Below are 13,113 nucleotides of genomic sequence, written 5' to 3' on the forward strand. Positions count from 1 at the left end.
AAACTTAATCATAATATAAAATTTTACACCTCGTGAGACACTAACAAAGGTGTTATATAGACAAGGCAGGCAGGCCAAAAGGGCAAGGCTGAGTTGAATACAAAGGGGGCTTATTAGTAACGGCCACACACGTGGCCAGGCCTAGATACAAAGGTATCATCTGTTTAGATAAGGCTCGATTGTGCCGTTAATCACATCAGCAGCTGTATAAGATATTTAAACAAGTTGCAGTTATAATACTTCTTATTGAAACCGTCAACATATAGAGATAGACTGTAGGGTAGACCCTCTCTTTTCTTAGAGCATAGGCTATAAGGCTATGCAATATATATTAAGGGTTGAAATTATGGGTAACACTAACATGACCCTTGGACTTTCAATTCCTTCCTATTTTCTGGACCTTCTTCATCTAACGACCCATTTTAATCTTATAAACTTTACAACAAACCATTACTCAATCTGATGATACTATTTTTTAAGAAACCTAATGTTCCCCTGTCCCATGTCAGCTTCAGAGATGGATGGAGCTGCATCCATCCACCGGGTATTTCTTTTTCTCTTTCTGAAATTTGTTTCTGTTTCTGTTTTATCTTTTATAGCCAGAATCAAAGCCCTCAAATGCATACGGTAAATAAAAAGTATAGCTTAAACTTGTTGTAAAACCAATAGCTAGGAGCCTAGGATATGTTACAATATCATCAGTTGATGGACAAGAGCAAACCTTTGTGGTAGCTCCATCTTGCGCTTGAAAAGAGTGGAACCTCGGAGATTTGAAACAGTACTTAAGATATTGGCACGGCTCAATCAGACCAAAACCACTGATGCTTCAACTCTTCTGAGAGATCAAAAACTGCTCCTTGTTTCATGTCTGAGTGAACCAGGCCAATATCACAGTTACTATTCCATGAAATGTTAAAGCATGGAAGAGAGCGTTGGATGGATCCCTAAATAAAACATTAAGGAATGAAACAGAGAAGAGTGAAGCATATTGGAGGAAAGATGGGTTAAAAAAGAGAGCAAATAAAACAGAGAGAGAGAGAGAGAGAGAGCTGAGGGGGAGTACGAATGTGTGGGTGGGGGGATTTAGGAGAGTGAGAGGGGTGTCTGCAAAGAGCATTTAAAACCCTCTACTACCAAAGCAGAAAAGTTGGCCCATTGCATTTAAATCCATTATTCTCCCTCCCATTGTCCCATCATCCATGTTTCTCTCTTTTCTTTTTCTTTGACTAATCAATTCCTAACACATACTATATAACGCTGCAGAAGGATCGTTCTGTCATCTAGGATGGAAATTAAGGGTTGAAATGACCTGTGTTACCTCTCAAATTTACTCCAGCTAAATATGAACATGTGGATATGGATGTAGTATAGGTAGCGGAAGTTTTGTCCTTTAAGGTGATCACATGGGCGGTGGTTGAAGCATGAAGGCAGAGGTTGAGAGATATAGCCCATGCCATGACCGTAATACTCTGTGCAACAGCTGCCAGCATCATTAATGACGGAATCTCTATCTGGGACGGACAGACAGCAACATTAATAGGCAAGGCAAGGTAACCAGACACACTCTTTTTAGAAACTGGAAACCCTTGTTTCAATCCAGTATGGCTGTATTTGCTTTGCTTCTTGGAGTTGGAGTTGGAGTTGGAGTTGGAGTTGAGGGTAATTACACTAAGTTCACGTACCAGAGAAGAGAATTGTACATTTTCTTTTTTCTTTTTTCTTTTTTTAATATTCATTTTACTTTACATGGCAACCAAAGCTGAAATTCCCCTAGCTTCGATACTGTCTGCTTGATTTAGGTGATATTGCTTATATGTAACGTAGAATGTGATGTGTCCAAGGGATCGTTGTGTTGTCCGCTGTGGCGGATGCTTTCATTTTGGGTGCATATCAAACAATGTTTTCTTCTGGTTATGTCAACGACCTTTCATTACTATCGGCGAACATGAACGTTTTTTCACCTCTAAATCCAATTAATTATTTCTCAAATGAATATTCATAGCCAGCTAGTCAAGACAACGAAGAATGTTAGTGTATTCGTATATTTTATATTGATGGGGGATTATTCCAATGTTTCACGTTAAAGAAAACTCCAAAAATGCTTGCCCTTTATACTCAAAACACCCCCAAGTATGTCCAAAATTTCAAAGAAGAGAAAATTCCCATCTCCCTTTATGAGCTTCGAGGGCTATCAGTCATGGTCTCTCCCTTCAGGTCTTGTTCCTGATGAAGCATCACCTGAATGGCTTAGCAAAGGAGACAATGCATGGGAACTGACAGCAACGTCCTTTGTTGGCCTGCAAAGCGTTCCAGGGCTAGTGATACTGTATGGGAGCATGGTGAAGAAGAAATGGGCTGTCAACTCAGCTTTCATGGCCCTCTACGCCTTTGCCGCTGCTCTACTTTGCTGGGTTTTATGGGCACATCAGATGTCTTTCGGATACTATAAAAACAGCCCATTGGTTGGAAAGCCCGTTAATTCACTGTCCAACGTATTTCTTCTGGGACCAACACATGTTCATTCTATGCTGCCAAATGCTGATTATGTATTTTATCAGTTCGCTTTTGCTGCCATCACAGTGATTTTGCTGGCTGGATCATTGCTTGGGAGGATGAACTTTTACGCTTGGATGATATTTGTTCCTTTGTGGTTAACCTTTTCATATAGCGTAGGGGCATTCACCATATGGGGATATGGATTTCTTCAACACAAAATCATTGATTATGCGGGTGGATATGTCATTCATCTTTCCTCTGGGGTGGCTGGTTTTACTGCTGCATATTGGGTAATATTCATATACCAATTCAGTCCATTAGATATTCGATCTTTTTTTTGCTACATAGAAATTGTCACGTCATCGTAAACAAACATGGTGATTGCAGGTGGGACCTAGACATTCGCATGACAGACAGCACTTTCCACCCAACAACATAATTCAGATTTTAGGAGGTGCTGGATTTCTGTGGTTGGGATGGACTGGCTTCAATGGAGGATCTCCACTTTCAGCAGGGCTGGTCACATCTTTGGCCGTAATAAACACACATATCTGCACCGCCACCAGCCTCTTGGTCTGGCTTGCTTTAGACATGGCTGTGTACAAGAAGAGCTCGGTCATCGGTGCAGTCCAGGGGATGATCACGGGACTCGTTTGCATCACTCCTGGTGCAGGTTAGCCTTCGCCCAAACACGTATCACATACATTAAGTCATTTTTCTCCAGGCTTGTTTCACTTTTAACATCTGATATATGCATGGGGCGGCAGGGCTTGTGGATCCATGGGCAGCGGCCTTAATGGGTGTGATGTCGGGATCAATTCCATGGTACACGATGATGAATTTGCACAGAAAATCAGCCTTCTTCCAAAGCGTGGACGATACATTAGGGGTGTTCCATACACATGCAGTGGCTGGTGTTTTAGGAGGCCTCCTCTCCGGTCTCTTTGCAAAACCCAAGCTTCTGAACTTGATGTATGGAAATGACGTATATCGTCCAGGCTTACTCCACAGTAGGGGACATATCCACCCTGGCCTCAAACAAATGGCTTATCAGTTTGTAGGTGCCGTATTCATCGCTGCATGGAATGCTGTTGTTACTAGCATCATTTGCCTTGTTATAAGCCGCATTGTTAATTTAAGAATGGATGAAGAGGCTCTTGAGGTAGGGGATGATGCGGTGCATGGAGAGGAAGCTTATGCACTGTGGGGAGATGGTGAACGGATGCCGAAACCTCGCCGTCTCCGTATACCGCTTATTTGCCGCCGTTTAATGCCAACCCCTGTTTAATAAATTTGAGATTAATGCTGCATGCAGTGCTTTTAGATTATTGGTGATTTTCGCAATATTATATATCCCATGACCATTGTTACATGCTTCTACTAATCTACTGGTAAACTCTCTGTAATTTCAAAGCATTTTAAAATACCATTATCTGCTGCGATATATTTATCTCATCGATTAATCCTCCCCATCTTCCCTTGTTGCTTTGTGCCAAGTCATTTTTTTTTCATTTTATTTTTATTTATTCACAACTTTTTCTAAGTTTAACAATCATGATCATGGCTGTGCACGCATTTACCCAAACATTTTTAAATTAAATCTGTTTTTCTAAAGCATGAGTAATATATTATCATCTTAATTTTAATATACTATAGTAAACAACATAAGAGAATAGTTTTTAAAATCTAATGATTATTTAGATCCAATCAATATTCAATTTGAGTTTTAATTTTTAAATTCAACTTTAAACCAAGTTACAACATGACCATATTAGAAAATTGCATTTTGCTTCGAACCCCATGTGATAACCTAATGGTTAAGAGTATTTACTGTCTCTCAAGTGTGACTTGAGTTTAAATCGCGCTAGTCGTATTGATTGTAATTCTCCAAAAATGAATAAATTTTGTTCCCTTTTACTCATAAAATGAATAAATTAGCTTGTGTATATTAAATCAAAAAGCAAATTAGTCTTTCTATTAGAAGTTAGTTCATATATGTCAACATAAAGTACGACACATTATATCTCATTGTCTAGTTATTCCGTTAATTTTTAATAGTACAAATAAATAAATAAATAAATAAAGAGAAATGCAATTCCCTTATTCTTATTGAACGTAATTTGATTTATACACAGACCTTGCATCTCTTATATTAGCATCAGTATCCCTTTTAATGCTAAAAACAATAAGATGATTAAAATAAAATCAATTAAAAGAAATTTAAAATTAAAAATAGAATTAAAATCCAACAGAGTATGCATACATAAAAAGAAATTTGAAAGAGGGTGTAAACCAAATATACCATTATTTTTTTTGCTCTTTACAAATATGCCAAATCTTTCTCACAAACTAGCTACTACTTCACACATCAAGAAACAATGGTATTGCTGATATGATTTTACAAGGTCCAATCCTCCATTCCATCTCTCTACTAGTGTATTATGTTGTAAGGACATCCGGAAGCTGAATGGAGTGAGCTCCAATTACTTTACCACCAACATCAGGAAAATTCTCATGTTCAGGGAGCGGGTTTACTTTTCCATCCATATCTACTTGCAATGGATACATCAGAAGGTGACCCTGCAATGGTGAATACTCGGCATCAGTGAATTTCTTCCAGTTCTCTTCAGCAATACTATTCACCATCTTCACGCATTCCACACTTTCTGGCTCCTTGAACAACTTATTTAGCTCCCCAAGATGCTCTGCCCATAATGACATTCTATATCCGTGTACCTGCCAATTCCAGAGAGCCATCACACAGTAAAACATCCGAGTTATGGTCAACAGCTTCCTAGCAATGCAGCCTCAATGATTAAAGCATTTTTCGTCTACTACCATATGAACAAAAGAGCAGAAATCTGCAAAAAGTTTCGTTTTTAGGTCCTAAACACAGTTTTAACACAATGTTCACCATATGTCACATTTTGATATATTTTGGACATCAAGTATAAAGAAAGACAAATAGCTGGTGAACATCATTTAAGTTCATTCAATGCCTTTTTCTTACCAGTTACAATCTCAGAACAGCAGCCAAAATATTGGTCCAAAAATCAACAGTTTTCTCAGAAGAAACAATAAGCAAAAAGATAATACATACCTGACCACGAGGATATTTTTTCTTAGCCCATGTATAATGCGGTTGATAGGCACCCATAGCTATCTCTGTGTCTTTTGTACCAGCCATGGATCTTTGGTTAATATTAGCCGATCCCACTATTACATACTCATCATCTACTATCATCCCCTTTGCATGCACGTAAATCATGAACCGACCAAATTTTGCGGAGTCAGAGACCTAAGCAAAATATAAATACGTTAAACTAAAGATAAGCAACTCTTCACTTCATTGTTAATTATTGATACATCTATTCCATCTATGTTCAAGGAACTCTCCACTGTTTATCCAATCTAAAAACTAGAGCTTATCAGCAAAATAAATAAATAAAACAATCACAAAAATCCAAATGTAGAAATCTAGAGTTAAGTAGGATCAGTCCAGATCTGATTTCATGACATTAATTTACAACAAGAATCTAAAAAGTGACCAAAGGGATATATAGTTGAGCAATTACCGAATCTTTACCACTGAGCATTTCCTGAGAGACCTCTTCCCGGTTACCAAGACAATAGAAATTGAGGTAATCTCGAGGGTGTGAGTCCTTAATTTGCATGGACTTGAGTTCTTGTGCAACAACATCATACATCATTTGCATTGTTTGACTCTGGAACACAAAATGGGTGAATATAAGCGGAATAGCTCTGCATTTATCTAATCAGAACAAACAGAGAAACCCACCTTCATGCTTGAATAACAATAAACACGATGTCAAAAAAGAAAGCCCCCAACCAAAAATGAACTAACATGATAAAAATAGCTCCAAATAAGCTCAAGCAATAGAAACTGTATTTTCCCAAAGTACACTAGCATGGGCACCCTTCCGGGATTGGAAGGTCTTGCATCGGATATCAAGTCTATGTTCAGAACAACCTATGGACTAGCAATGAAACAACTTAAAAGAAAAAAGAATCTTCAAGAAATCAAAGTAAGGTATATATTGGAACAAGCAGAAATAGCACTGCTGGTTCATGTTTATATCGTAAAGAATAGACATAAGAAGATTACAGCTAATGTAGTTCAGGAACTAGATATCAACCTGCCAATACAAAATTTCCTGTACAGTGGCAGTTTTTGGATCACCCTCTGGCCACAAAGGAATGATGATATATACCGCGAATCTCTCCCCTGCTCTGATTTTACTAGCAACCTTTAGTGCCAGTTCCATAGGGATCAGATTATCAGCCCCTGCTTATAGCATAAAAGCAAAAACATATGAAGAACTAAAAGAAATAAAATAATAGTACATTTTAGCTTCTTTATTGCCACCAAAAGGTCAGGAGAGACATCTCAGACAAAAATTTGTACACTAAATACTTGATACAGGAACATTCTTCTAGAGACAAATAATTCCAAATATGGAGACAACCTCAGTTACAAAGGACAACACTGCTGACCTGCATTTTTATATGATGGCCATGCATATGAAGATCCAAGAAAATACTGATTTTCAATATATATGTAATGCTGGGCAGATCTGATAGCCTGTATATAAGCAGCTTGAATGCTTTTATCTATCACCAGATTTTTTGCACAGAAAAGATTCTGCAAAAGAATACATCCAACACAAAGAGCTATAATATGGCATAATACAGAAATTAGTTACAAGTAGAAATATGGAACTGGTAAAAATCTAGAATATGGAAAACCTAAAACATATCAGTTTTCCTCCTATCTAAAAGTCAGAATAAAACCAGTTTCAAGGAGAAACCTGATTTTCAGCTTTTTTGATGTATTTTGGAAATCCTTTCAGTGATCCAGAGTCAATGGAGCGGAAAATCTGTGGAAGACAAGAAATTAAACCAACATTGCAATTTCCTTTCTGTAAAATGATAAAAGGAACAAAATCAAAAACATAATTATCAGCAGTAAAAATTTAAACAACCTGAACATTCCAGTTTTCACGATTATCTTTACTAAGAACATGTACTTTGGGATCATCATCTGGAACTATTGTAGTACCATCATCTGTCACAGCTAAGGGAGGACTTTGTATCCATGAGATTCGTTCTATCCTAATCATAGCATCATCACTCCAGTGAGATTTTCCTTTAAAAAGTAGACTGAACTCTTTCCACTTGGTTGATTTCCTCCACCGCTGCTCAAAGTTGATAAGAACATCATATGCAGCAGGCCCTTCAATTTTGCTGTGTAAATCATGCCATGGTTGCCTTGGAGCCATGGTTCCAACCTAAAAATATAGAGAGAAGTAGAAAGAAAGAAAGCAGAGAATATAAAGAAGTGCCAAGATTATAATTTAAAGTACTGGTACCTAAACCAGAATGTTTGATGATACAGTTGAAATTTAACTGAACTAAATGTCGGTCTTATATGCTAGCAGCTTGTTACAAACTGCAACACAAGCACACAAGCCCTAACCCCAATCTAAATGGAGCCTGTTATATGAACCTCTTCCTCAACTCTTTCTAAGACATGCTCCATGTAGCGGTGAGCAAAAAAACAGACCAAACCGAAAATCGACTCGAACCGAGGTATTTGGGCAGTTTATGGAATAAAAGTTCAAAAACCACGGTTACCCGAAACTAAACCAAAGTCTGTTTTTTATTTAATATATAATTAATTTTAATTTTTTATGATATAAAAATAAATATTTAAAATTTAAAATAGTGAAAATAATTTAAAAGTTATTGAAAAATTATAGTATTCAAAAGCCATAAAACAAAGCTCATTTTATCAAAATAAGTCTAAAAAATCAAAACAAAAAATAATATGAATAACCCAAGCACCGAACCGAATTATAAAGAACGGTTCAAAAAATCTAAAAGACCCAACTGAACCGAACCGATATCACCTCTAGCTCCATGTAAGTGGTACAGTGACATAGAAGACACAGGTCGGTGCTAGCCAGTTGGTAAATTTTAGACGGAACTTAAGAGATGTTGATCACTTAGAAGCAATGCTAAGAAATTACAGTCGTTAACAAGTGAACATTCATGACCAGGCTCAATTTTTACTCATCCCTTCTCCATTAACATACAAGATAGAACATCTCAGCAGAGGAAAGTATTAAGACAAAATTATGCAATTACTTACAGGAAAAGTAGGATTATGAAAATCATCCTTGAAGACAGTGTCAAGATCACGAAGTATTCGATGTTCAGGTGTATCATAGCGACCATCACAGAGATCGATACCTCCAACAAATGCAGTTATCTTTCGATTATTTCCAGCTGCCTGAGTGTCAACAAGAACACATTTTTGATGATGTGTAAACATGGTTCCAACAACCTGAACAAATTAATTGCAGAAGCGACCTCAGCAAAAATATTTAGTTGAAACATTTATCAGAATCACAAAAAAAATTAGCCAAATTCGTAAAAAAATTGCTAAACTAAATCTACTAAGCAAAACCAGACATATTAAGCAGAATATATGTACAGGTTGAGATCCCATCAGAAGTCATCAACCTTCAAACAACCCTATTACATTGCTTCTGTCAAAGATCCAGAAACCTGAATATGCAGGAAACAAGTTGATCAAGGTAATCCAATATCCTGGTGCAAAGCATTAAGTAAATTCAAGTACAGATTGGTGGTGGGTGACAAGACAAAAAGAAACCCAATTTACTTAATTAGATTGAGGAGGTGAAACATAAACATGATCTATGATCACTCAAGACACATAGTTAGAGATACATTAACCAGCTACTTAATAGTTCAAACAAATAAAACCTTGCCTGTTGTTTGAAATACCCAAGCTTACTGCTAGCATAACGAGGAGCCAGCACACAAGTAACAGACGAATGCTTAAAAAACTTTAACGTTTCTTCATCGTGCGTCTGCATCACTCCAGCCTGCATCACCCATTAACACCCACATCACAATCTCATAATTCGAATAGACATTGGATAAAACAATACAGAGTTTGAGGGGGAGGGAACTTCTTTACCGTACGGATACCAAATTTATCGTGTGAAGTTTTATCATCCCAGACCAACAATAGAACTCTAACCCCTTCTTCAGATTTATATTTAAGCAATTCACCGAGCGTTAAGTCGCCGCCTCGCGGCAATGGCCGAGTAGGCTCTCTAACAAGCTTAACCTTATGAAAAACGGACCAGCCGACGATGTAAACCAGATGGTGAGCCTCGGATATGGCATAACAGATATCCTCCCAACACTTTGCTGGGCTATAGACTTTACCGTCGTCTAATTCTATTTTAGGCAACAAATCGTCCGTCACATGAGCATCTTGGTAAAGGGTCACCTGGCTCCCTTTCCTTAAAGGGAAATACGTGTGCCTAACGCCGGCTTGCTCTGGGTCGCTGGCGACTCCCTGCTTATACAAGGGGTTATTCTCGCAGGGCGTGAATTTCATATCGAGGTAGATCGCCGAGTCCGGCTTAGGAGGCTTCCCCGAGGGGCCAATGAGCGGGAACCATCCGGTGATATGCTCCCCCGTGGCGATCCTCGAGGCAGGGATTTTGGCAGTGCCGATTGCGTCAGCGCCGAAGAGGTCGTTGTCTTTGACATTAATATCGAGCTCAGTGACAGGATGAGCCAAAGGGATAATGAAATGCTCGTTCCACTTGGGATTCTGGGAGTTTTTCAAGACGCGTGTGCGAGCCACGGTGGCTTGGGGGAGGCAAACGGTGACGTAGGGATCGCTGGTGATGATCTTACGGTGGCCGCGGATTTTGGAGTCCCCTTCTTTAGCAGCAGTCTGTGCGGGAGACTTGCAAGGCTCACAGGTTAAGCAACTGCGGAGATGATTGACCATAAAATCCATGTTGGGCAATCTCCTGGCTTCAACAATGGTTAAATCCAAGTCACCGTGTAGGTAAATCTGCTGTTTCGACGCTTCCTCCATTTTCAGAGTAGAAAAAACAGCAGAAAAGCAAAAGAACCCAGAACCGGAACAAGTGTGTTATGTAGACGGTGGGGATTTGGCTTTGAAGGTAAAGCCGAAACTTGGTTGTGGTTTGTAGAATAAAAACCGGGGGAGACGTGGGTTTTGAGGAGATGGAAATAAGGTATATTATAATGAAAATGGCTACCGTAGCAGAAGAGGCAATCGTGCAGCGGCAGTTACAGACAGCTAAACTAAGCTCAAAAGCTGCTTGCTTTCCCTTGTTATGCTTGGATCATATGTATATCTATTTTATGTTTTCAAGGAACACGTGAAGTCGCGTCTTAAATTTCTATGTTTCAATAAAATCTTCAATTCCTCCGCTAAATTAATGATATATTTTATTTGGCTTTTTAAGTCTTTTTTTTAAATTAAAAAAAATAAATCCATTTTGGAGAAGGTGTAAAAACGCTTTCCGTCAAGGTAATTTATTTTGAATATTAGTAACAGTAAAAAATTTTAAGGGCCTAATGGTAAGGTTTTTTTTCTATAATCATTTTTCATTCTTTCCACTCAAATCTAACTCTCTCTTCTCTCAAGTTTTGTTCTAAATTTTCTCATATGCATGTTTAAATATATTATAATTTTATTTAATTATTTCGTATATTATTCTTTTCTATTAAATTATCACAAATGGCAAATGCTCTGATTTATTTAGACGACGAGCACATTTCCGCCGCTCAAGTTATAACGGTAAGACGGAATTTTAAATTTCGTTATTTCCTCGGCTCAAACCCCTCACTTTCCTCCTAATTTTAGTCCGTAGCTCACATAATTGAATAGTACGGTTGAACGCTAATTCCACGGATTGGGCTCAGTAAATACCATCTCAACTTTCGCATTACAGATTTGATCATCATAGTAAATGACAGATTTCACTCTTCGACTCATTTGAATATCAGTTACTAATTGGATGAGCAAAAGCAAAAAAATCTTCAAACAATTATCCAAATAAATGCAGACGGCTATCGTAACTCAACTCTTCGATGTTTGATATGAATTTGTTGTGAATATTTCGATATTTTAATATGAAAATAGAATAACGAAAGTGGGAATACGTGCTTCAAAATATGTTTCTGAAGATGTGTTTTCATCGAATAATGATAATGAAACGCTTTTTGGTGCTCAAAAAAGCATTTCATAGATCAAATAATTTTATCAGAAGCGTGCTTAAGAGGATGTTCAATGCCTCAAAACGTGCATCAGATTTCACTGGGATTCCCAGGGTCAGGTACAGGTGAGTCTTCGCTAACATTTTCAAAGTTTGGAAAAAAAAAGTACCTGACCCTAAACATTTTTCTCTAGATTTGAAGCATGTTTTGAAGATATTCGATGAAGACGCTGGTTCTACGACCCGTTTTCGACCACTCGAATTTTCTACTTTGCAGTCAAACCCTTACCTTGTGCCTATAAAAGAAGGTTCTCACTCCATACTCCATCATCCCTCAAACATCATCTCTCCCGGCCTCCATCCCGTCACTATATAATATTTCTCCTTCTTTGTTTTCTTACTAACTTTAATGTTAAAATTTTTTGTCACTAATAAAACTTCTCGTTCGAGGTATTCTTTTGTCATCGGTGATGTGATATCAATTCGAGATGCACACATTTCATATATCCTATCGAGATGAGACTATTGCCTTCGAAACCTATCTTGTGAAAGTCAAATTTCAGGGTGATTTTACTTTGTATAGTCATGGGTAGAAGTTTATGTAGAAGTCTCAATCGACGATCGTTATATGGTCATGAATTGGAGTATAACGTGGAGCCAGTTGACAGTCGTTACGCGGGCACAAGCTCAAACTTTTTAGATACCTGAAAATGTTACATTATAAATAACATATAGAAGTTTGAAGGTATAATCATACGAAAAAAACTGTGGGGTTTCCTGCTATAATCTACGTAATTTTTTCTCCATTATCAGGCAGCTGGTACCTTTAACATTTCTTCTTATTCGAAGGTCGGCACCGCCATGGATGCAGGAGGACTCTCAGGCAGGAAACGACTATTTCGGTGGAGTAAAGATGATGCTCCTTTCGGGGCGACAACGGTTGTCGTTAAATAATCCATTAATAACTACAATTAACTGTCGCGCAGACCTGAGTTTGACCTCTACTTCTGCCGAAACATCTGCTTTCCTCCTGAGAGCCCTATTGTGTCCACCTTGTTGTTAGGCTTCAGATAATAATGAAAGGTTAAAAATACGAGTTGCTTGGAAATAGAGAAAAAATTACATTGATTACATCGAAAATCCCTTTATTTTTCCCTATGATTATAACTTCAATATTATGTATAGTATATATAAAGCATCATTTGCGGATATCCAAAAAGCTTGAACTCGTGACCACATAACAACCGACAATTGACCCCTAGTTATACTTGAACCCGTGACCGTATCACGGCCGCCGACTGAGACATCCACTTAGACTTCAACCCGTGACTGTATCAAGCACAGTCACCCCGAAACCTAACTTCCATTGGATGAGTTTCTGAGGTAATGGTTCTATCCTGCCATGACATATAAAATTTATGTCTTCTGGGTGCGTTTTCCTACCACTTGTCCAGAAAGCGTGTCCAGCTCTCTCTCCAAAATCAACCTATTTCCTTAATTTTAAAATTTGGCCTTAAAG

The 13,113-nt window shown here is 38.0% G+C and overlaps 2 protein-coding genes across 2 annotated transcripts; one reads left to right on the top strand and one right to left on the bottom strand.

Annotated features, from left to right (window-relative positions):
• Window positions 1-377: 377 nt before the first annotated feature.
• LOC105763203 (ammonium transporter 2 member 3) lies at window positions 378-3,940 on the top strand. The gene is made up of 4 exons (XM_012581332.2): window positions 378-544; window positions 1,264-2,786; window positions 2,884-3,169; window positions 3,264-3,940. Exons 2-4 carry the CDS (start codon window positions 2,133-2,135, stop codon window positions 3,782-3,784), a joined length of 1,461 nt encoding a protein of 486 aa, XP_012436786.1. The 5' UTR covers window positions 378-544; window positions 1,264-2,132; the 3' UTR covers window positions 3,785-3,940.
• A 750-nt stretch (window positions 3,941-4,690) lies between these two features.
• LOC105763204 (phospholipase D delta) lies at window positions 4,691-10,765 on the bottom strand. Its single transcript, XM_012581333.2, has 10 exons — window positions 9,524-10,765; window positions 9,312-9,428; window positions 8,669-8,863; window positions 7,500-7,805; window positions 7,326-7,394; window positions 7,012-7,159; window positions 6,654-6,802; window positions 6,072-6,221; window positions 5,597-5,794; window positions 4,691-5,232 (listed from the first exon to the last, which is right to left on the bottom strand). The coding sequence occupies exons 1-10, from the start codon at window positions 10,442-10,444 to the stop codon at window positions 4,936-4,938; spliced, it is 2,550 nt and encodes an 849-aa protein (XP_012436787.1). The 5' UTR covers window positions 10,445-10,765; the 3' UTR covers window positions 4,691-4,935.
• Between the last annotated feature and the right edge of the window lie 2,348 nt (window positions 10,766-13,113).

This window comes from Gossypium raimondii, chromosome 12, assembly GCF_025698545.1.
Source record: "Gossypium raimondii isolate GPD5lz chromosome 12, ASM2569854v1, whole genome shotgun sequence".
Taxonomy (NCBI): domain Eukaryota; kingdom Viridiplantae; phylum Streptophyta; class Magnoliopsida; order Malvales; family Malvaceae; genus Gossypium; species Gossypium raimondii.